This window comes from Scophthalmus maximus, chromosome 1 (assembly GCF_022379125.1).
Source record: "Scophthalmus maximus strain ysfricsl-2021 chromosome 1, ASM2237912v1, whole genome shotgun sequence".
In the NCBI taxonomy this organism is placed as follows: Eukaryota; Metazoa; Chordata; class Actinopteri; order Pleuronectiformes; family Scophthalmidae; genus Scophthalmus; species Scophthalmus maximus.
In genome coordinates, this window is record NC_061515.1 from 16,655,607 (window position 1) to 16,680,700 (window position 25,094).

At 46.1% G+C, this 25,094-nt stretch overlaps 1 protein-coding gene and 1 long non-coding RNA gene across 2 annotated transcripts; one reads left to right on the plus strand and one right to left on the minus strand.

Annotated features, from left to right (window-relative positions):
• Positions 1 to 812: 812 nt before the first annotated feature.
• On the plus strand, positions 813 to 4,256 carry utp11 (UTP11 small subunit processome component). Its single transcript, XM_035629593.2, has 8 exons — positions 813 to 1,087; positions 1,625 to 1,686; positions 1,818 to 1,920; positions 2,039 to 2,158; positions 2,937 to 3,030; positions 3,202 to 3,332; positions 3,472 to 3,582; positions 4,019 to 4,256. Exons 1-8 carry the CDS (start codon positions 1,028 to 1,030, stop codon positions 4,100 to 4,102), a joined length of 765 nt encoding a protein of 254 aa, XP_035485486.1. The 5' UTR covers positions 813 to 1,027; the 3' UTR covers positions 4,103 to 4,256.
• Positions 4,196 to 23,700, minus strand: LOC118303582. Its single transcript, XR_004790843.2, has 4 exons — positions 23,568 to 23,700; positions 16,190 to 16,250; positions 8,149 to 8,216; positions 4,196 to 4,325 (listed from the first exon to the last, which is right to left on the minus strand). It is a non-coding gene; the product is annotated as an uncharacterized LOC118303582 (long non-coding RNA).
• Between the last annotated feature and the right edge of the window lie 1,394 nt (positions 23,701 to 25,094).

The window sequence follows — 25,094 nt, forward strand, 5'->3', positions numbered from 1 at the left end:
AAATGATTTATTAACACAACACCAGTGGTGGAACACATATCACTTAACTTTACTTTATTTAAGTAAATGTGGCACTACAACAATATAAACATATTCCATTACGAGAAAAGTTCCTGCAGTGCACTTACAAGTATTTTTATTCAGCAGGATGGTTGCTGTGAGTGTTATTACTGGATTCACATGACTGGTGCATTACTTTAGGCAGCCTTTTATTGCTTTAACTGGTTGAGGCCAATTTAATTTAACTAGCCTACTCTGTGTACAGTTGAGAAGTTTTATTCTTTTAGAAATTGTCTTTATATTTTATTTGAAAATCTTGATCTGCAAAATAAATAGGAACCCATACTTGTTAAATAAATGTAGAAGACTAAAGGGGACTTTTTCCCCCTCACTGAAATGTAGTTAAAAAAGCAACATAAATTACCTCAAAACTCTACTGTACATACTTTGTCCACAACAAACTACTATTTAAATCATTACGATTATGATTTCAAACTCGAATGTTCCGTTTTACATGAATGCATGGGAGATGTGCAATAGGCCTATAGCCCCGCTACAAAACAGATTTAAATTAAAATGATAAAAAAAAGACATGTGCAACATCGCCCCCTGGTGTTTTTGACGCTCTCATACAACCCGCCGCATACAATTCAAAGCCAATTTTATTTTATCGGAATGACAACTCATAATGCTTCCTTTTCAATTTAAATACCAAAATTAAAAACAGAACGTATTTTCTATTAGCAAAATTGTTAGCCCTACGTTTTATTTATTAACTCTTTTGAGTTGTTTTCAGTGCGAGTCGAGTGACGAATCTGCGCAAGGGAAATACAAAACAACTCGGTCTGAACCAGACAGGAACCCACGTGTCCGAGCCACCGGGGAAGTACTGGACCTGCGGCAGGGTGCAGCTAGCAGCTAGCGAGAGGAGTGTTAGAATTTCTATATCTCACCCATATACATATTTATCTGGTTTGACTGAACTGTTTTACATTACCACGCTCGGGGACATTTTTTTTTCCCGAACATGTCTTCGTTCAGGAAAGCGCTGAAATCGCGACAGCGGAACCACCACGAGAGATCTCAGGTGAGCGTTTCCCTGTGTTGTTGGCCGCTGCGGTGCCAAGAAGTGATCGTCCGCCAGGAACTGATTTCCGTAATAAACTAATTCTAAGTAATAATATAACACAGAGCAGGTGTATAAGGATACTTTCAATAATTTCTTTGTTTTATTACATAACCATTGCCGTATATCGTCATGTTAATTACAGTATATTAATATTAGACATTCAAACGCATACAAACCTTGAAAACAATACAATCGTATTTCCTGTGAGCAAACCATGCCTGGTTACCCTATAAAAGGCAAACACTCCTGGTACAAGAAACATCCAAGTTTCACAAAGACATATCTTTGATAATACTACGGGCATAAAGTTGTGTGATGAGAGTTTGATCCACATGAAATCAGTTCCTGGCAGACGATCACTTTTTGGCACCACACCGGCTGGTGTGTTACGAGCAGACAACTACAGACTGTAACCAAGCAAATATAACAGCGATTATTAACATCTTAAATCTGTATCACGTGTTTTAACCGCATCATTCTTTTCCCCCCGAGCAGCCTGGTGTCAGGAAACACTTGGGTTTGCTGGAAAAGAAGAAGGACTACAAACTACGTGCAAAGTGAGTTCATCCCAAGATTATGAGATGTTTCTTTGATTCCGGGATCCGATATAATAAAACTCTTACTGCCTAACATGGTTAAGTTAAAGGCCTGTTATTGATCTAACTGTGCTGTTGTTGTGTTTTAATAGTGACTACCACAAGAAACAAAACACGCTCGCTGCTCTGCGAAAGAAAGCCCTGGACAAGAACCCAGATGAGTTCTACTTCAACATGATCAGCTCCACGCTGCAGGTAAGATCAGTTGATCCAGACATCAGATCGGTGATGGTGCACACCTCGCCCCCTTGCTGTAAATTCTGTCACGCGTGGTGGATTTTAAATTGAGGCCTGTGACCTTGTTTTGTGGCAGGATGGAGTTCATGTGTCGAAGAAAGCCGACGGGGAGGTGGAGGTGACGGAGGAGCAGAAGAAAGTGATGAGGACACAGGACATCAAGTATGTGGAGATGAAAAGGGTTGCAGAGGCCAGGGTGAGTTATGTTTCCGGTTATGGATCGTGAGAGCCTCTTTGTCATGTGCATGACTGTCTGACCCTCATTTCATCCATAAAATCTGTAATTTAAAGATTACTGGTGCAAATTCTAGCTCCTGAGTGTGATCAGATATGCTGCTTATTCAAGTAGCCCCGCATGTATGTGTTTATGATTGTCATTTGTAATCCAATAAGTGTCAGATTTGATTACACATTCCCTCTCCTGAAGCTTAACACAGAGTTAGCTCTCAGTCTGTTGATGAATACTCTGCAGAAAGGTGTATTCAATTTCCAAAATGTCATCGGACCCAAAAAATATCATAACTCCCAAATTGCTCTTGGCATGTTCAAACATTACACTAAACAAAATCACAATAAAAGTCTTCATCTGAGGTCACGTTTACAGTTTACAGACAGTGGTCATTAAATTTTAGAAGCAGTGCCTTTGTTACTTATTTTGTCCACCAGAGAACACCGACAAGTTTATTTGGCACCTGTAACATTTCCTGTGTAGTGTTTAGTAGAACTAGTTGTATTCTGTAAAACCAAACCCAAGGGAACTCTATCAAGAATTTTGTATAAGTCTTATAGGTCAGTATCACCCTCCTAACTCCAGTTTAGTTGGGGCTATCATTTGAATACTACTAGTTGTACTCAAGCTTCTCATTTGTTCTGGCATTTCATAAGAGAGTCTATAGTGAAACATTAGAAAGTACAGGTGTGTTCAGCTGGGTTTCGTTGGTGTTTCCTTTAATCTTTGTGTCGTTTGCTTTCAGAAAATCGAGAGGATGAAGGGAGAGCTCCATCTTCTGGATGCAGATAGCAAACAGAAAAACAAGCACACATTCTTTGTGGATTCCAAGAAGGATGGTGAATATGAATGTTTGGAAGAGAAGTGCCTGGATCGTAAATGTTCATTGCATGCTAAAGTTAATTAAGTGCACAGACACTATCTTTGTCCTTGTGTGCTGCCATGGTTGTGAGGTTACCTAATAAGTTGAAAAGTTTTAATATTATTTTTTTCCTTCTGTGCCTCCTCAGTGGAGTCGTTTGACCTGGCAAATCACCTCAACACAGTCCCTGAGCTGGTGGACAGAGTGTACAACAGGCCAACTCTGGAAACCCTGGAGACCAAGAGCATCCAGGGAGCCGTGGAGCCTCGCAGTGTGCGGGTCTGTGTTCGTCATGAATGCAGATGACCTCTAAATGTCCAGTTACAATATCATCTACTTACTGAGATGTCTGTATTGAAAAGTCAACATGTTCTGCAGTTCGATGCACTGATGGCGCATGTTGTCTCCCTCGTTGCAGAAGTTTGCCAGGATGAGGAAGCACCAGTACAAGATTCTTTCCCAGAGGATTGACAGAGAAAAGAAAATGTTTGTCATCAGCCAGAAGATCCAGACGCGCAAGGATCTGCAGGTGAGGAGAAGGAGATGGGTTCTCATTCGCAATCACCGTGTCCCAACTCAGGGTCTACAGTGCGACAAGGCTTTACCATTTCAAAGGCTCCTTCCACGACCAACAATCACATCCTTCCATTAACGAGCCCGAGGGTGGATCCTTCTCGGGCCAACCCATCCCAGGATTCATTGTGCTATGAAGGTGGCTGAGCTGCCGCTTAAAGTAGCGAGAGTGAGGTCGAGGCAAGCCGGTGATTTGGTCATCGCGGTTTGGATTTAGCCATTCTACTCCTCCAAAGGATGCAGCCCCTGAGTTTTGAAACAGCTCTTACAGCCTTTTGTCTTCTATTTTAAACAACTGTCGTCATTGTTGTTGCTGTGCATTTTAATTACATTATGAACTGTCATTTTTAATTGTTGTTGTTTTTTTTTTCTTTCTCGCCTCCTTGCACCAGGATAAGACTAAGAAAGTGAAGGTAAAAAAGGAGACACCCAGTGCGGCCGCTATTTACAAGTTTGAGACCAAGAGGAAACGCTGAGTGGGGAGAGATCATCATTCAGGGAAGAAATCAACAAGCAGACCATAGATTGCAGAGATGGGACATTTTTTTGTCAAATTCTGCTGCATCTGTGTAATTTTGTACATATTTATCAAATACTTTTAGTTTCTGTCAAATAAATATCAAAAGAACATGGGGATTAATGTGATTTCTTGAATTGCGGATAACTTGAGGTTTTTGGAACTGCAGTTTTTGTTTTTGTCTGTGGGGAGAGAGAGAGAGAGAGAGAGAGAGAGACTTAACAAATAGGAGAAAGAGAAAAGGCAGTGATCTATCAAAGAGACCTCAGGCTGAATTTGAACTCAGGATGTTTGTGGTACCTGCTCTGGCGAGAGGTTCTATTTCATTTTTGAACCAGTAGGTGGCATTAGTGTTCTTTATAACACCGGTGGCTGAAGATAGTAGAACTCGTAGTACATAAGACTACGCTGGGTTTCAAGAGTTACTTGTATGAAAACCGTTTGGACATTTGAATTTCGGTTTATACGTTATGTGAGAGTTACCACTGATGCCTTCGGTGTTTGTGTGAATCACTTAACAGGTCAAAGTAGCAGTGAGGTCAGAGCCTCCATCCCTTTTTCAAACCTGACTTAAAGGACAGTGATGCTCCCATTTCAAACTTCAGTAGGCCTCCATGGCCAACTGCATGTGAATAATTTGATGAATGCTGCATATTTCAGGATAAATAACATATTCATGTCACATTTGTGGCAGCGCTACATTCATGTATGATTAGTGTAAAAATTTAACACGACCCGATGACCAACAAATGCAACAAAACACGTTTTAAATATGTGAAGCCAGACGTTAGCCTCACTGTATATTCTTGTCAGCAGCTATGATATATTGTTTATCATTGAGATAATCATATGTTATTTTTGGATATATATATATATTCTATTAACTTGGTATTTTCTGGTCTTTCAACTGCAACACCACAGCTCACACTGAATGTGAACTCGGATATAATCGACCACTTTCCCAGTTATTATAAATTGTAAATTGTAACGCTGATAAACATGATATATATTTGGACTTGCACATGGACATGATGCACACAAATCCATTGCCGGGGCTGAGAAACATTCAGAGCAGCCTCAGAGGGAGGGAGGGACGGACTCTCTCTCTCACACACTCTCACACACACACACACACACACACACACACACTTTTGTAGCTGCCCTTGACTTAGGATTCAGCACACACCTCCAACGGACCCTTTTCATATGTCACAGCAGGGTACACAGCTGCAGCTAGTAAAATTAAATATGATTTAGGTGTCAGTTAGCAAGAATTGGTAATAATAATAATAATAATGCCGATGCTTGCTCATTAGCTCCCATTAATCAAAACTACCTATTATTCATTTTACTAGCTGCAGCTGTGCTTACACACCTCTGTTTAAAGGCTCCCCCAAGAGACGCTCGTCATTACTGTCAAAGCCGTTTCAGTTCATAAAGTTGTTGCTTTTAATCCTTTGGACGTGATCGTTCTGTCACCGGTCATCTGATTAAACAAGTCTATCTTTGCCAAGTCAGTCCTCATACACACTCAAGTTTACCACGTACTGTATTAATAAGCCTTTTTTTTGCAGTATATGAAGCATAAGCGTTATTAATAACACCATCAATGGCACTGTTCAAAGCCCCGTCAAGCCATGGCTGTGAGACAATAATCTGACCCTGAAACTGAAGCAGCTACGTAGAAATTCACCCATCATTCATGAGAATTTACACGTGTTTTTGGTTGGACCGCCCCAGCGAGGCCAGACCTCGACATACAAATGCTGCGTGACTGCATGAAGTTACACCATTAGGTCATCAGAGGCAACTCGGCACCTCTGACGCTAGATTTCCTGACCTTTAAGGCCTCTTTAGTGACCTCGTTTTTTTTTTCTTATTCCAAAAAAGCACCTAGTGACAAATCTGCCCTTTAAGTGTGACGTGTGAGTGCTTCCTCTCCGCAGGCACACATATTTATGTCTCTAATTCTGTTGACCTTAACGTTTCAGCCACTGTTTCATACCTGTTGTTGCCTGACGACAGAAACAGAAATGCTAATTGGCCTCATCGAGCACCACATAGCAACTTTTTGCTACTGTCCAATGAAAGTGGCTGTTTAGAGCGGTTTTCACAACAGCTTTCAACCGCACCCTCAATTTCACACGTTGACGGTACATGGTCCCGCCATGTATGAGGTTTTATTTTCTTGTTCCTGCTCTGACACATCAAAATGTCTTCCGTGAAAAAGGTCTGTTTCCATGTCTTCCTTCACATCTTCCTCACCGCCTTGGTCTCCAGCGAATTAGGAGAGCGTGTGCTTGGGCTGAGCAGTTTGCCAGAGTGGCATGGTGGAGCAGGGATTAGCTCCGATCCTTGGTTTGACTGTCACTAAGGCCAGCTCTTCAGTTGATCCTCCCGTCATTATCCCTCATCCCTGTTCCGACAGTTAAAGAGTGAGAGACAAGACTTCTCCGCCTTCTGACGTGGACTGAAGCTCCGTATTTCCGGTAAAGAAAACACATTTTCGGAGGAAAGTCTTTTCTCCTGCTTCACTGTTCTGTTCTTCTCCCTCGACCTCTTCTCTGAACACGTGTGTGCATGTAGTGAGCGCTGACAAACTGATTGTGTGGTTACTTCCATGCGATTATAGTGTGAAATAGACCGAAGGCCCGGCGCCCGGCAGCGAGATCGCAGTGACCCAGGGCTTGATTGATCACTGTGGTGGCAGCAGCTTCATAAACAGGGCCCATCCATCAGCCTCTCCTGGGAGCCACTGGAGGGGAAGAGGGAAGCGAGGGAGCCAGGCGGAAATGTCACCAGGCACGGTGAAAAGGTGGAGGGGCTGCAGGAGCGGGACCCGCGGCGCTGGCCCAGACACTGCTGACCAGAGCAAAGGTGAGCCAACAGCTCTGAATGGGCCAGAACAGGGAGAGAGTGATGGCTGGTGGCTCTCACTCAAAACTCTGAGATAACAGCAGCCTCAAGTTTAGGAATATAAATTATTTTAAGTGTCTTAATCAGAGCAGGGATTTTAATGAGGATGTTTAAGTCGCACATGAACATGCACAAGCCTGGATCGCTGGTCCAACGCAAGGGCCATCACTGGCATTTCCCTGTTGGCCATTCATGTCAGAATTGTCTAATAAGCAGTAAAAAGACTTCCTCACGCCTTCCTCCCGCCCTCCCTGCCCTCTGCTACTGCGTCACACCACTGAGAGAGCGTGCCTGTATCGGGACCCTCAGGCCCAGCGTCCATAAGCGGAGGGGGTGGATGTCGTTGAGGAGAGCCCAGGGGTCAAAACACTGTGTGCGCAGTTCCGGGACCCCTATCCGACTGTGCGACCCAAGCATAGGCGAGCCACTGTTCCTCCTTCAAGCTCGCCTCTCATTCCCCCCCGGCAACGGGACTCTTATGCCAGGGTGCAGATGCAGGGCTCAGGGGTGGGCAGTCGGCGACCCTCTGATTTTGAAGATATAGACAGGCATTCCTCTTATTCATTTGACGAACTCGCGCAGGCCATCCTGTCCCCATCTCTAAAGTTATTGACCCCTGGAGGTTTTTCTAACAAACGGTCGTTTTTGGCAACGGAGGGTGAGACGTAAAGGGCAGTGCAGCAGTCACACAGCTGCAGGGTACGACATTAACCTCCATGTATAGGAACTTTTTGAGAGTGAAAGTGCGGCCTGGTTAAGAACGGGCACAATAAACAGATCTTTGTTCTCCAATACGTTTAGTTATTAGATGCATCATGGGGAGCAAAAACTTGTCCTTAAAAAGGGGAACATTTTGTAATAAGTTTCTTTGACCCCGTTGTCTATTTAATATTATCCAATACTACACTTTTTAAATAGCCATGTGTTGCTCTGGGTTCTTTGATAAAGCAGCGTGAGGGGTCAGTTATACAGCAAAGGCAAACCTTGAGATATTACTCTATGACTTTTCTATTTGACACCAATATCTTATAACATTTGATTTATTATTTTCAAGTTACAAGTTACAAAACAAAACAAAAAACGACTTACCCAAAGATTTCACTGTTTACCTCTGTTGTTTTGGGGAGGTGGAATAAATCAGATATCTGGAAAAATACCTGAGGAAGTAAAACGAGAGGGGGGTGAGGATCTTTTAGTGTATTTTTGTTGGAACAACCCTTAAACGTATTTTCAGGCAATTGCAAGTTGTGTTGATACATATCTTGATACTTATTTTTCTATGTCATTACATGATACTGGATACAATTTGGTCACACTCCACGTTCACCTCCTTGCGTGGCTTTAATCGGACACGTGATCCTTGCAAAACCACAAGCGCCGCACCTCTACCTGCCTCGCTCTCGAAAACACAACTCTGCCCGGCTCCAGAGCCGGTGCACGGAGCCGAGGTTAAGGACGCACTAATCGATCCTCCAATTATGGAGGGCTGGAGAGCATGGGGTGGGGAGAAGAGAGACAGCGGTGGCCTGGGGTTTGAGTGTTGGGAGGGTGTCTCAGAATGCGAGGGCTGGGGGGATGAGAGGTAGTCTTTATCTCTGGATCCCTCTCTCCTTTAACTTGAAGCCGGGTGTCATGGGGCTTTTGAAGTTGTGGATAGAGAGGAGGGACAGAAACGGGGGGGGGGGGGGGGGGGGGGGGGTGGCGTGCAGGCAGGGTCTCTCTCTCTCCATGCCAGGGGGAAGACGTCTGAAGGAAAATCTTTACAGCCTTGACAGTGCCCCTGACGTGCGTGCGTTTCTTGTGTACTTGTGTCAGTGTTTCGATATGTGTGTGTGTGTGTATCTTAGCATGTTTGTGTGTGTGTGTGTGTGTGTGTGCGCGCGCGGGCGTGTGTTCGAGTTGAGTGTCTGCCTCATGCATTGAGGTGGGGATCACAGAGCCCTCTTTTTAAATTGCCGCTAATGAGCCCTGGCTGGCGAGAGGTACTCGAATTGATTAAATTTGCATGGGAGCCTAAATCATGACGGGGGGCCCTCATACTTGTGCCCCCTGCCTCTAGATGCACACACACATACACAGCACCCTTGGTGCCACCCCCCCCTCCACATCAGACCTACAGGGGGTATCTCTCTGCAGGAGAGAGGGACAGAATATACCAGGGGGAGGGTGTCTACATGTGTGTGTGCGTGTGTGTGTGGTGTTGAACGGGGCGTGGAGCGCACCCATCTGCCCCGGTATTACTGTCAGTCCATCATTCAGGGGAATGCCAGGCGCGCGCCTCGGGGACGTGTTCATTACGCTTTAACTACCGGATCTGTCCTTGTCTCGAAGCCTCCCCGTGTCATTGTCTGCCTGAGATTGCGTGTGTATGTGTATGTATATTTATGCATCTGTCTGCTTGCATCACAATTGAAGGCGGCCAGTTCGTGTGTACGGCAAAGGTGTCGGTGTGTTTTGGCGACGCACACTCTCAGCACTGTACCGGGTTTGTTACTTGTAGGTGAGAGTTTATGAAAAACGACTCATTACGTTATTTCCCTCTCCTGTCATTGCTTTTCCACTTCATTGTAATACCATCAGTGTCTTAGTCTCTACTTTTTTTTTATGGGCATGCACTTTTTTGTCTCTCAGCTTTGTTGATGTGCTGCTGCTCCTCTAATAATGGCTACCTCTCTGACTGCACGTGTGCCTCAAATCTCTGCTCAGCGGTGAGCTGTGTGTGCGCGTGTGTGTGTGTGTGTGTGCGTGTGTGCATGCATGTGTGTGCGCGTGCTGATGGGGGACAGTGCTTGTGCGTGGGTTAGCCTGTGTGATTGCAGTAATCAGATCGGGGTTTTAATCAGAGTTTGTTCGTCAGTGGCCTGATGAGGGGTGTTGAGGGCCGCTGATTGTAATGTGATGCTTGGATCAGTCTCTCTGACGACTACAGAGACTAACCGCCAGGAAAATCATTATCATACTGAACCCCCCCCCCCCCCCGCCCCACACACACACACACACACACACACACACACACACACACACACTTTTGGAATGCCACCACCGAGTGCAAAAGTGTAAACAAACAAGCAAATCACAACACTTCTATATGCAAGGATGGAAATGTGTCACCGGGAAGATGCGGACTCAATTATTATTATTATACGGGACGTTTTCATTCCAGTGGACACAATGAAGCACCGTGACACAACGGGTTGTATATCACTATTTAGGTGTCAGCGTCTCTCCCATTGAGTAACAATGGCAGGGGGAAGGGATCTGCCGGGGTTAGTGGTTGACGGAGGGGTTGGGGGTGGGCGTTGAGGTAAATGTGACCCCGTGGTTTATAGTCCTGTCTTGTCACTGACAGGCTTGCATCAGATCTTTTATTCCCCCTATTTCTTTTATTATTTTTTTTGGTGGGAGGGGAGGGGGCAACACTGACGCTATTATGGCTGCCTCATCAGCCAAGTCCCTACAAGGGCTGATACAAATTAATTAACCTAATTAGGCGCTGTGATTGCGGGTGTGATTATAGGGGCTGGGAGGGGAGGGAGGGACGAGGCAAAGAGGAATGGTTGGTGGAGGTGGGGGTTCGCTGGCAGCCAGGGCCCAGGCGATGATGAGCCGGGAGGTGCGGGAGAGGAGCCAAAATGCTACGCATGGCTAATGAGGAGCGCTAGCTAGCATCGGCCTCCCTCCCCTCCCCTCCCCCTTTCTCCTTTCAGATCCTCCACCTTGTGTTTACCCCAGTTTTGTCCTGTTTTTCTTCTCGTTGAACGCGAACTGAATTGAAGCAGAGGAGAGGTCTCCTTCAATTTCGTCCGCTGCTCGAGAGTAATTTTAATGATACTCTCCCCACATTTAGCCTTTGGCCGCTGTGCTTTAGTTTTGAACGCTCTGGCCAACAATAACTAAGCAGTGCACCTGTCGCAGAGCGGACCTGTAACCTTCAGAGAGTCAAAGCCACAGGTGGATCCAGCCACTGGACCTTTGTTCGGGACCTTCCCACAACCTCTGTGGCTGAACGCTTGCGTTATTTTTGACCGTTTCCTTACGTAAAGCGGATTTCCAGCTACATCTACAAAGCTTTAGTCTGCCTTATGTCGACGCTCTGTAGTATCAGGCTGCACAGGGCGCAGTGATGCACTGCCTATTGTTCACTTTAACTGTACTCCCCGCAAGAAACAGAAATACCCTCTGGGAACATACACCCAGTCTCACACACACACACACACAAGCTTGCACAATTTTTCATCCTTTCGTATGCACAACCAATCGCCGATCAACACACAGATGCACACAGCACACTCCGGCCCTCCCTCCCTCCCTCAGCCACACAGGCACACTCCGGAGGAGCAATATTTAAATCTCCTTCTATTTGTATTGGGAACAGAACAAAGATATTCTTCCGACCGAAGCAAAATGTGTTTTTCTTGCCAGCCTCAGCAATTCTAATGTTTCTAATGAGTCGGAGGCGAAGAGGAGCGAATGGAAGGTATCAGTAAATAAAATAAAAATATCAAAAAGAGAAGAAAAGAAGCACCAGTGAAGTCCCTCAGAAGTGCGGTTTCGGGGGCTCGTTGTCCACTCACTGCAATGTCACCCCTGGATATCGTGGCGGTATCCGCGCCATACTAAGCACATGGTGGGATTGTGGCATTTGATTTTCCAAGATTGTGCCTCCCTCTCACGTTCCGTGTCTGCCTCTGTATCAGTTGCTGGGATGTGATTAGGACGCCACTAGCAGACAGGGATAGGGAGGTGTTCGTATCGCCGTTCTAATCTGGAGCCCCAGGAGAAAAAAAAAGAAAAAAGGCCCCTTCTGTTTTCCTCTCTCAAGGATTCTGCATTGTAAATGGCTGCGAGGCTCCTCCTTATATATATACGTACACGTTTGAAGTGGCTTTGTCGTCAAATTTAAAGGTTAAAAACAAAATAAAAGAACGTGCGAGAACGTGTTAGGCGCTGCTCTAATCAGAAGTCTTACATTAACAAGAAAACTCGCTGTAACTCACAGCGACGGACCCACAGTGACGTCATCCGAGTCTACAACTTCCCTCAACTCTGTGTTGCGTTTTAGTGTTTCGGATCAAAAATGATACAGTTTTGGTTCACTCTCACACCCTCGTAAGAATTGTTTTCAGAAAAATAGCTCAAATAAACACCACTTTACTTAACATACCAGGTACATTTAGCCCATAAACATCCTGATATTTCTCCTTCAGCTGCTGGCGGAGTGAGAGGAGCATGAAAATGAGACTTTTTCATAATGGTCACGTCGCCCTCAATATCACTCAACATGAATATTAGTATTGCTCCATGTCTGTTGGATGTATATAGGCAACTATTTGCTCAGAGCCCGGGATCCCATTGTGTTCCAAGTGAACGATCAGCCGCCTTATCACGTGACACGCCACAATTTCTGTGAGATTTACCATTTAATCTTCAAAAATTTCACCAAAACCTTGTGTGTATGTGTTGTCGTTTCGCTTGCCTTTCCACATAACACAAGCTATTACAATCACTGTTCTGAACACCTGGGTGTCAATTACATTTTTCCAGCTACGTTAAAGGAATTAATAGAAGAATAATCAGCATTATTAGCGACATAGCATACAAAAATCCCTCCTTTCACACTCACTGCAATGTTGTTTTGTTTTGTCTTAATGAGGTGTTATGAGTGTTGGTTTCATTAAACTCTTTGTACTTACTGCGTCTCATTAGATAATTTAAATTTCTGCAATTTATGAGAACTATTGTGAGGCATTTGGTGCATCATATGGAGAGAGGTGCCACAAAGTGGTTGATGCTCAGGTTGAGAAAGTGTGTGTGTGTGTGTGTGTGTGTGTGTTGAGGTAGAGGGGCCCAAGTGATTACTCAGGCCTTTGAGAAGTCCCCGTCTCTTGCTTCTCGTACTTTTGCAGCACTGATAAGCGTGAGCCCTGTCAGAGGCAAGGTAAATACGCCACTTAAGGATTCCTCTCTCATTTTGTAGTCATTGTGTCTCTCTCGTTTTGGAGTCACACTTACGTGTTAATTAAAGAGAAAGAGAGAGCGATAGTCCTGCAGTGAGCCGATGCTATCAAGTAGGCCAGGCAGGTATAACCACTGGGGGACGAGGGGCCGAGATCTGGCCTCCAACCAGTGTATTTTGTGTGTGTGTGTGTGTGTGTGTGTCTGTCTCTGTGTCTGTGTGTGTGCATGTGTGCGTGTGTCTGAGAGGGAGAGAGAGTGAGCGTGCACGAGGCGATTTACGTTGCTCCCCTAGCTAAACAGCTGTAGCGAGGCTGCTATCAGATATTTATAAGCGGCTCATGAATATGGATGGGCGGCGAGATGGGACTGATGTTTGTCCTCTAAGAGGGGATGAAAGGAGAATGTGCTCCCTTCCCTGAGAGACCCAGTCAGGGCTGCTCACCGAGCTGGGGATGGGAGCTCCGGATTGGGAGTAAGACGGCGATTGGGGTGGGTGCCGGTGGTTCGGGACAGATGGTAACATTTAATGAAATGTGATTTGGATACTCAAGGCAAAGCATTCCCCTTATGGGTTTGTAAATGAGAAAAACTTGTAGTGAGGTGGTGTATTAACACTGCTATCAGTGTCACTGTGGGTTCTTAATAACCCTCCTCCCACACTGTCCATTCGAGACTTTCACTGCATCTTGAATTTTGAGATATTTGCAATCTTAATAATGGAATACGGCTGTTCTAGTTTAAAACAAAGATTTGACAGTGTTGATGATCGACAATATTAACTCTGCTGAGATAGTCCTCTCAATTTCAGTATCACCTTTTTGTTTCTCTTGATTGTGAGAGTGTGTTGTACTACGTGGATTAGAGTCTAGCGCGTCCTCAGCGTCGACACTTACACGCTCATGTATGTGCGGTGAGGCGATGAGCATGAAACGTAGGCCTTCCGCCATCTCTAACCACAATCATGTCCTGCTGGCCAGCAGAAATCGAGTATATTTGGAGAGTTAAAACTTCTTTGTCAGTGTCACCGTGAATAACGAACGTCCTTGTCCGTAGCGGTCACTCAGAACATTTGCAAACATTTGGTCAGGGACGTGCATAACTGACCGTGAGTGTCCACAGCGGAGGTCACCACATTGAGAGACGGGATCAGAGGACGGAGAGCACAGGGGCAAGCGGCAACTCTGTACTACAATGTACCTTTCAATGCTAATAACTGAGTCATCTATCAGCGCTAATACATGGGCGCTAAGCAACCTGTACATGCATTAGACCACCCCAATTACCATAATGGGTTGGTTTTTAATATGGCTAATAGGCTGGCACGACCTTGCCCATTCACTCAGCAGGTACATGCACCCAGCCGATTTGAAATGGACATGTTCAGAGACTAAATGACCATTAGGGACTTCTAGCTGTTACGGGTCCATAGTTATGCATCTGAAAGGGGAAAAGAAACGAGGGACGGACAGATGGATAGATGACAAACAGGGACATTTGTGGCCAAGAGTCAATAAAATGAGAGGGGGAAAAAAGCTCAAACGGTGATGTATGCAGAAAAGAATGGATATTATTGTTAGTTTTTGCTCTTTGGGAGAACAAAACACAAAATGGGCTGTTTTATGGCGTAGAGTTTTTGACCAGGCAGCCTTCTTCGTGTCTGAATGTGCTGGTGTAGGAGTGCCCCGTGGGCACCGCTGGGAAGTACGTCAGTGTGGGCGCAATCTGTCATCGGTGGGGGTGGATGGGCGGAGGGGAGGAGCAGGGGCAGAATCTGAAAAATGTGCCTCCGCAAAACCCCAGGGGGATTAACATTTTGGTTTTCTCTGAGCCTTTGTAGTAGTGGACAAATGATCCCAGGAGTCGGACAATAATGTTTTTATGGGACTCTAAATGTTGAGCTCAACGAGGTCATTGTGGGAGTGTAATGGCCAACACGTGGCCGGGCTTGAACTCCAGTGGCCTTGCAGTCGGTCCGTGGGGGCGGGATAAGAGGGGCAGCCGGGGGGAGAGGGGGTGGGAGGAGAGCAGGGACTCACCCCTTCTGGGTTTCACCAACAAGCCCTCACTTTGTTCTTGTGGGAGAAAAGAGTCACTCTGAACATTAAGTACCTCGATGGCCAAACTTGACCAGGCCCGGCCAGACTGGGCCTTGTGAACTGTGCCAAAGAGATAATGTTTCCCTGCAGCTAATCTGCGCCCGTTTGCCCACGCCCTGGCATCTACCGAACAATAACCCCTTCCTGCCTCAAACAAGAATCCTTTTCTCGGTCGCTCTTGGGACATGTCGGTTATTTTGCTGTCTGTTTGTTCCCCTGTGTGTGTGTGTGTGTGTGTGTGTGTGTGTGTGTGGGGGGGGGGGGGGGGGGGGGGGTCAGAGCTGAGTGGTTTTTCTGTTCGTCAGGATAAAGGACTTCACTGTAGTCTGGTTGTTCACTTCACTGTCAATAACAAAAGAAGTAGGTGGAATCCGAGTGTACCTCTGTGTACCTATGGTGTTGAGATATATTGTATAATAATAATAATAGTATCATACGTTTGACTATTGTGTATAACATTATATTTGTACGAGGTATTGACTGCTATTCATATGTTTATATATTCCACTTGTGCATTTGAGATATCCCATCGGGCAGAGTCATCTGACAAATTTGGTAGAGCTGTTGATTTGTGTTCATGGATTGATAAATACGATAAATCGGACAAACACTGGCGGAACATGTCTTAAGTGTATCTTTGTGACGTGTCTCGTGTGTGTGTCTGTGTTTTTGTGTGTGCGTGTGTGCTTGACTTGACATCAATTGTTGGCAGTGTTCTGTCATTTTCTTTACAAGAGCAAGTTGAGAGCATCAAGGATTTCCAGTTTCTATGTCCTCTGAAAAAGTGTCCTAAGCACGCATAATGTCAATACCCCATCTGCTTTTTGTCAGTTGAATATCAGCCTCAAAAATGCTGATATGTGACGATCATTTCTAAGATGCAAACAGCCTAGTTGACCAAACATCGACCACTTGGGTCGGCTGAACAGATGTTTAATAGGACGGAGCTTGAAGATGCGGTGTCACGCTCTCTCTCCTTTGTCTCGTGGTCCGGATAGTCACATGGGAAATAAACAGACCTGTGGCGCGTGTGTGCATGTGTGTGTATGTGTGAGAGTGTGAGTGTGAGTGTGCACCTCTGAGGCCCCTTGCTTCATGGTCCCCAGAGTGAAGCCGTATGTCTGCTGCTGAAAAGGGCTGGACGAGCACAGAGACAATCAATGGATCAATTATAACATTTCCACATCAAATCAATTACACCACGACTTCTTATCCTTCGTTTCAAAAGATTTTGCTTCTTCATACACATGTATACACAGACATATATATTTTATTTTAAATAACAGAGCAACATTTTTTATGGTACCATTAAAGGTTTGTGTCACAAAAAATCCACACCCTGAAAATAACAGCTACATTTACAGAGGGGGGGGGATTAAGCGGCAGTGAAGAAACAGAGAGAGTGACAGAGAGATGGAGGAAAAAAGTCATAAAGAGGCCACATTGTTTCCAGCCTGCACGCATGAGCTCGTCTTTTCGACTATGTTGAATTCCAGCCATTCAGACGACTGGAGTGCGTGGGCCAGGCCTCCAACGCGTTTCCCCGTCACCATCACAACAGTTGCCATTCATGAGGCCCTGCTGGCTGTGGGGACATCTGCACCACAACTCTTGTCACTTCAGAACAACCCCCCCCCCTTGCTTTCTTTCCTGCTGCACTGCGCCCCGCCGAAGCGAACGCACACGCACGCAAAAGCTGACACACGTATATGGGCACACACCCTGAGCTTCTCCAGCTGAATGCCAGCAGAGGGAATCAGAAGGGCATCAGAGATGACCGTTGTCCGCGTACGCCCATGTGTGGTTTTTGTGTGAATGAGGACCCAAGGGTGGGGAGGTCTCTGATACCACAGGGGGCTGCCGGCGGGGGCGGCACATAGCTTGGCCCTCTCGGGTGTGTCACGATGCTCGGAGGGTTAGGCGGGTGACAGACCCGAGGTTTTCAACCGGACCGACCCGCTGGCATTCCACGCAGGCTCGTTGCACCACAGTGACGTGGGTGGGCCAGGTGACCTTTGAGCCCATGGAGCACTCTCATATGTGTCCATTGTCCCGTCGACTGTCCATTTCACACATCTACACAGTGTGAATCTCACTAGGTCCCTAGTGTCCAGACTCGAGACAAAGCATTCTGTACACGGCCCAAACTAAAAGTTATTCAGATGACTTACGAGTTCTGTACAACAAAGTACAGCATGTACAACAATAAATACAGTTTACTGAACAATCGGACCATCTGTAAAGGGTTTTTTCTGGTGTGTGTGTGTGTGTGTGTGTGTGTGTGTGTGTGTGTACAGTGGAAATCACTAAAGTACGCTTCAGCACTGCAGTTCCCATTCATGATATTCCCAAGTTGGCTCGTCTGCTGGTATTTCACACCATTGGGTAACTGGGCGTCAACACAGAGGTTTGTTGGACAAACATCCAACGCTGAGTAGGAGCTCCAAGCATCACTGTTATTGTTACTGCTTAATGCCATGCACCAGCATTGTTGTTTTGCAGCAATCAACACATACATATGTAATAAAGCTGAGAGGCAGAGGGACAATGCGAGCTATTGTAACGCCTAAGTTAGATCAGCACAAAGGTCCCCACCACCCGTCCTGACAGTAGCTTTGCATAACTGTTTTCCAGCACTAGATTTTGTCATGGTCCTATTGGTTTGGAACCATCAACAAAGTGTGTTGGCATTTTTTCTGAATGATGAGAGTTGATGGATGGTGATGAGAGTTCAATCGAGGGAAGGACGAGAGCTGACGGGACATTTTGGAGTGACTGCAAAGACGTTGTGGACCGTCTTTTCGTGTGCCTCACTGTCTGTGTGTGTGTGTGTGTGCGTGCATGCGTGCGTGCGTGCGTGCGTACGTGCGTGCGTGCGTGTGTGTGCGTGCGCATGCACTCTCTAAGGGCAAACGTCAATGACTGTGTCAGGGGTGAGTGATAACCGTGGTCTTTTCAGCACTGCGGGGCGGGTCGGACGGATGTGATGGATGGTTAGCAGTCTGGCCCCCTCCTACACGCCTCTCCCCAGCCCAGTGTCTGGAGATCTGGTCCGGGGTGGAGGGCTGAAAGGGCTGGGCGGCTGGGGGCGAACACGTCTGGCCCTCATTTAGACAAAGGTTGTCTGCACTCAAAACTACAAACATTAAATGGTTCTCTCTAGGCAAAACATGTTATCTAATAGAACCAGCGATATTTGCTGGAGTTTGTGAATCAAGCTGTCAGATATTCAACGTAGCACCTGGAATGGCTCATCAGCCGTTTTGACATTGACACTTAACAGATAACAGAAAAATAGCTTTGTATTCGTATGGAGAGCGGCTTTTCTGGCTTTGTTAAGGTTTTACCTTCCTAAGAACCAGTAAACTGCTACATTCTCAACTACACAAGAACAAGAAATGGCCATTAAGACTGAGGTAATTATGTTACAGCTGATTTGGAACATTTAACATGATTTTAATGGTTTTTATTTTTTCCGTATATCCATTTGCAGGGTCCCTTGTAGTTTACAGAGCAGACTGCCTCATATTAAGCTGATGGAAAAAAACCCTGCTGTCTAGCCTGAACAGCACAGAGGAAACGGAATAAAGGTTAATAATAAGAGAGATAAAAGTAAGATCATGCTGTATAATAATATCACAGCATTTCTTCATCCAGATTCTTTGTTTTCTCCATATGCATATCTACTTTTTATTCGCCCTTTATCTTCTTTCCTTTTTACTCTGCACGTTCATTTAGATCTAATCCCCCTTATCTGCTTCATCCGCCCTTAATTCTCCGTCATGAAACTCATCCTTTCCATTATTCTTTATTAATTTTCCTTCGGCCTTTGCCGCTCATGCTCCTTTTCTTTTCCTCTCTTGTTCCTCTTCACCTTTTCTTCGCTTCAGCTCCTCCTTTCCTTACGCTTTTCTTTACACCCTCTTCCCCATCTGCCTCCCCTCCATTTTTTTTAGTCCTCTGATTGTTTTTAGTCATAATTCCTCTCTTTCGCCTCTTCATCATACACACACAGGGCACATGCTGTTTATTGTATGTGTATGGAGTATGTACACACATAATGCGTATTGTACATGCGAATCTAAGGGAATTTTCAGCGATCTGCATATCGAAGAGGTGATGGTGTATCTGACACAGCCATATTTTAAAAAAAAAATTTTAGGTTGGCTTTCCATGGCTGGGTCTGTATCTGCCCCCGTGTGTTTGAAGGCTATGTGGACTCTCTGGTCTGCTCCTTCAGGCCCAGGCAGCCTTACAGAGGGGCAGACAGCAACCAATACCCCCGAGAGAAGCTACAGTAACCTGCCTTGTGTCTTTTCTCAATCTTCAAACACAAGGGAGACGGAGAGAGGGAGAGCGAGGGGGAGAGAGGGGGAGAGGGAATCAACAAAGGCTCATGTGAAAGAGCATAAGGCCTTCGCAACACCCGGGCTCACTAATTGACGGCTGCAGGGAGTGGGAGAGACAGTGGGAGAGATGAGAAAGCCACCAGGCCCGACTCGCACATCGTAGATTCCAATGTCCATGCAGAAACGCGTTGACACAAACATACATACAAATAAGTACATAGCACTTTTTTTTTTTTTAAAGAATCTATGTTTAAAATCGTACCCTGCATCATGCATCTTCCCTCGTGTCTTTGATGCCGCCACACCTGCAGTAAATGTTCAATGTATTCACGCTTCATGGAGCAACTTCTGCAGACCCATGCAGAATTTGTTTCATCTCTTTGCCGTGCGCGCTGAAATGTGGGCGTCAGGTTGTGAGAAAGGCCCAATTTGCTGCTTTGTCACTCGGTTTAGTAACAGCAAAACCGGAGGCCTTGGGCCACTATTTAATTGCTTTGGCCATGTGCACCGAAGAGGTGCCACACCAATTAATCCCCTCACTGGCGGAGTGTCCTGTCCCACGCCTGCACCCCCTGGCTGTCCCGCAGGGGGAGAGGTGGGTGGGGGTGAGGATAAGGGATAAGGAGGCACATGGAAACACCTACCAACAATGGGTACCAAATCCAAAACCCTCTGCTCCACTTCACGGACCATCCCCCCGCTCAACATCAATGCATCACCCTTCGTCTGGATATGCAAGCCAGCAATGCAAAGTTGATTGGCGCGAGTGTGTGACTCTCTCTGCACAGCTGCGTCGATTACATTTGACTTCAGGTGAAACAAGGAAGCCCACAACAAAAATGAAATATTCAAATTCTATATTTTAACTAGAATCAGTAGAGTGTAAACCTCCACCAAGGCCCAACAGTCCCTTTAAATTCAATCAAGCCGCACCGAATTTCAAACACTCGTACCCTAAATATGCCTGATTTTTTTTTTCATCAAGAACCATTAATTATTCCCTGTGATATTGGTTAAAATGGCCCCAAATAATCAAAACAAAACGCCCTAACTCGTAAACTTAAAGAAAGTGATTGAAAAAAAAACATTCCTGGATCCGCCCTTTTGTCCGGAACCACCCCAAATTCAATGTGTTCTTTCTTGGCCCATGTCCCATCCTTGCACCAACTTCTGTGAAAATCCACTCATTGTTTTTTTGCGTAATCCTGCTGACTGACAAAGAAATAAACAAACAAACAAACAAACAACCCAACTGACAATGACGAAAACATAACCTCCTTAGTGGAGTTCATAAAAGCATCAAAACCCCCCTGAAAAAAACACCCCAGTACAAGTATATGCATGAAGAATTTAAAGGTAAATGTGATGTGTCCATCAGACCAAAAGGTCCCTGTCATTGTTTTATCATTGCATCGCATTGACGTGTTGACAGAGGTTCTCAGCGATTAAGGTAGATTCAATTAATATTTTTATAAACAGTACGGTAGATCCATGCACATCCTTGCATCATACTTTATAAGGAAGTGCAATTTAACATGTCATTATAGTCGTCAAATAAATAAGCGTTTTGCATACGCTTTTGTCCAAAGCGACTGACAATAAGTGCATTCAACCATGATGATATTACGCAAAAGTGAAGTAAATAAACATTTGTCAAATAGGCAAAAACAGGTTCAAGTGCTCATTTAGATATATATATATATATATATATATATATAGAGAGAGAGAGAGAGAGAGAGAGAGAGAGAGAGATATATATATATATTTGTTTTTAATAAAGCTAAAATACAATGGTTTCCTCTAAAATTAAGTGAACATACAGTAGCATATAATGAGAACGCTTGAGTGGAAATAACTTTTAGTAATGCAGTAAGTAGTAAGTAGTTAGTAATTTTAGTAACCATATGGTTATGATTCACCATCAATTGCCAACTGATGACAAAACAATTATCAGTGCCACATCATCCGGGGGTTATATAACAGGTCTGGATGTGCGGTGAGTGATGGATTCCCCTACCTTCACTTCCTCTCCCTGCCTACCCATGGGTCATGAGTCTTTACCCCAACAAAGGACCTGTCTCCTCTGCACATCATCCCCTCGTCCCCAGGCCCCTTGACTTTGACTGAGGAGGGAAACCTAACCTGGTCCAACCACTGCGGGCGGAGCAGCAGGTGGACCGACAGACCGGCAGAGAGATTAGAGGGGAAGAGACAGAGGGTGGATTGGGGAGATTTGTTCATTTGCCTCTCGACATAGGACGGAAAGCATGGCGGGGGGGGGGGGGGGGGGGGGGGGGGGGGGGGGGGGGGGAAGGGGTTATGAGAAGAGGAGGAGGAGGAGGAGGAGGACTGCGGGTGAATGCAGCATCTGGCTGATATGCAACCATGTACTGGGGCGATGAGGCGCCTCCGGCCCAGGAGGAGGTAGAGGGGAGTTTGCATGAGGCCAACACAGATAGCCAGAGAGATAGACAGTGACAACAATAGTCTCCTGTAGCCCAAAGCCCCTGACAGACCCTCTCCACCGTGTCACTCTGTGAACTCCCCTTTACATTTTCACCTGAGACTTTGCTCCTCCCTCATTCTGTTTGCGGCAACGAGACAAGAAATTAGGATCCATCGCTAATAAAGAAGAACTGTCACATGCAAAGAAGGGAGATCACCGCGGGGACGGGGGCCGGGGGCCGGACGCCAACTGACCTTTTGTCTTATTTCAAAATCGAAGGGGGTGCTGCTGCCGAGCCTGTGGGGGAATAGAGGTGGGTTTGCTGGAGGAAACCACGGCTGGCTGGCGGGGGTGTCTGGGTGCTAATCCATGGGACCGTCGACGACCCCTGACCCCTGAGGGAATGGGGTTGGGCTCGGCCGAAATGCGCCCCGTGAAAGTCAGGCCTTCCTTCTGTGCCCCATGCAGGCCAGACCCTCCCGAGCCCTCCTCCCAGTAATGATTTATGGGGCAGGGTGCGATCGACACACGCTCAGCCCCAGGGATGAGCCTAAATGGTAGTTTTGACACCACTGAGAGACGGGGTTAAAGGTGGTCAATAACAAGCCACTGGAGGAGGAGAGACAGAAGGAGAGATAGAGCGAGGAGAAGAAAGGGAGGAGACAGATGAGGAGGAGGAGGAGGCAGCGGCTCTTTTTAATTGGCCTCTGCTCATTGCCTGGGTTCTTTGAAGACCATTACCCCTTTTGTGTGCACGTCCCCGCTTGCAGCTACGCCACACACGTGTGTTGTGATTTCAGGTGTTTTCGCTCCGATTCTTCTTGAGCTGACCTCGACATGCGTTGTTGCCAAAAGATTGATTTGAAGTTTGACCCGGAAGCAAACTCGGAGCACAACAGTGGGACAATTTTCTTTCACGATATTCTTGAAACATCCTTTCAGTCAAGTTTATTAATACTCAAAAACTATACTCAGGAAACCACACGGAGGTTCTTGCCAACCTACTCTTTCTCTCCCCTTCATCGTTCTAATCTGTTTCCTATACTGTCGCCCTCCCATTTCATTATTGCAAATCTTTGACGGTGGCTCAGCAACAAGAGTTCAGAATACTGTACACTTTGTGCAATGCTGTTACAGCAAAACTAACCCTTCTTTAAACGACGGCCCTGATGCTCGTCATAAACAGATCGTGCATATGTGAATGAGTGTTCATGTTACACGTCTGTCATACCCTTTTCCCTGTGTTCCCCCGTCTCTGCATATCTAACTTTATGTGTTTGTAGTTTCTCTAGTGTACCCGCCCGGATTGTAGTGAGGCGAGAGTCGTAATGTGTAACACCCCCTCTACTTTTCCTGCACACGCACGCGCTCACACACACACGGACACACGCACACACGCACACACACACCAGCAGTCTTGGAGTATCTCTCAGAAGTGTGCTGATTAGGCCTAAGACTGGGGACTGCTTTGCCTAATCATATCGCTGCATCCAAATCATCTGTGTACATTTCTAATTACACAGTGACACGCAGTGTCCTTGAGTACAGCGGCAGGTCTCTATTTCATCTCTGTGCTGTGTCGACTCCCCCATCACCACCACCGCCACCAGCTTTTCCCCCTCCTCTCCTCCTCTCCTCCATCCTTATTTATTTATTTACCTCGGCCTTATCTTTGTTGTTGTTTCGGCTGACTGTGCGCTGAGCAACAGCACTCATTTGCCAACCGATCTCCGTCCTTTGAACTCCGCGTCGCGGGGCAAAGCCGACTGGGCAGCGGGATCACCTTTGATGATCTCTTTATTGTCCGGCTCCAATTTGCAGGGGGTTCACAGTATGACTTTTTTTTTTCCATTCTGGCATGCATAACATGAAGGAGCAGTCACGGTCAAAGGACAAAAGTTAGGAATCTCGTTTGCGTTCGGATTGTTGGGCTGGCACACACTCCCTTTTTGTACGGCCGAGATCTCGGTGCGGGAATCTTTCGTTCTCCTTTTCCCAGAATGTCCGTGTGTCTCCTCAATGAAACAATAGAGCTGCTCAGGGTGTGCAAGAAGGGTGATCTTTCTGCTGCTGTGCACGTACATTCGAAGACTCTGAATGGTCATGTGTTCTTCTGTTTTGAATATCCTTAATGGAAAGGAGGCCCTGAACATCTCGGCGTGCTCCAGGGTTCGGCGACCTTCCCACTGTTTAGCAGTGTGTGTCTCTTTACTGCAAGACCTTGTCTTTTCTTTCCCACTCTTCCTCTCGGCAGTAAACCTTGTTATTGAAGTCGGGAGGCACGGCGATGCCTTTACTGCAGTTGACAAAAGCCATGCTTGAAGGTGAAAAGAGAAGACAACCTTTAACACGGGACTGGGTCCTTTTAGGCACAGCAATTAACTTTGCAACCTTGTGCGCTTGTCTAAAAGGCCTCCTCGGCAGCTGGGCTGTGTGATTTCACATGTGTCGTCAGATCCTGAAAGGACCAAAAAAAAAGAGAGAAAACCATTATTATTATTGCTTTGTTTGGTTAGTGTACTGCGCCGAGTACATTTCCTTGGGCTCTTTGCGAGCTTTTGTCAGAACATCCTACAAAATAAAAGCGGCTCGCGCAAGTCCAGACGATTGCATTTATCTTGCCTTCCCCACCGTGTATTATCATCTGCTGAGCTTGTCACAGCCATTGTTTAATACCACCCGGGCCACCGTGTCTGTCGTAATTGCTGCGGCTGAACGCCTCCAAAGTACGAGTCTTTCCTGTCGCATGCCACCGACTGTAACATCTATGTGCTGCTGCCTGCAGGCGGGTTCCTGAGATATTAGCTCTCCACTCTCAGAACTGTTAGTCACACTGACAGACACCTGAGGCGATATAAAATGTCCCTCAAAGCCATGAAAGGGGGAGACGGGCGACTTCTCTTCTTCAAAAAACCTTGCGAGTGAGCAGCAAAGAGAGGCGGAGGGGAGGGAGAGAGTAACTTTCTAAAGCCGCACTTATACCCCTTCGCATATGGGGGCCATACCTCGGAGTCGACATGAAGGGGGAACCCATATAGCTACAAGGCCCAGTATCATAAATAACACAAGACTTTCTCTCCCTTCCCCGTCTCCCCCAGTTCACTGCTGGAGTGTTTCATATGGTAACTAGGTGTTCACCGTGTGGCCACATTGTTGCCCATCTTTCAAGTGGCTCAGACGAGGAAA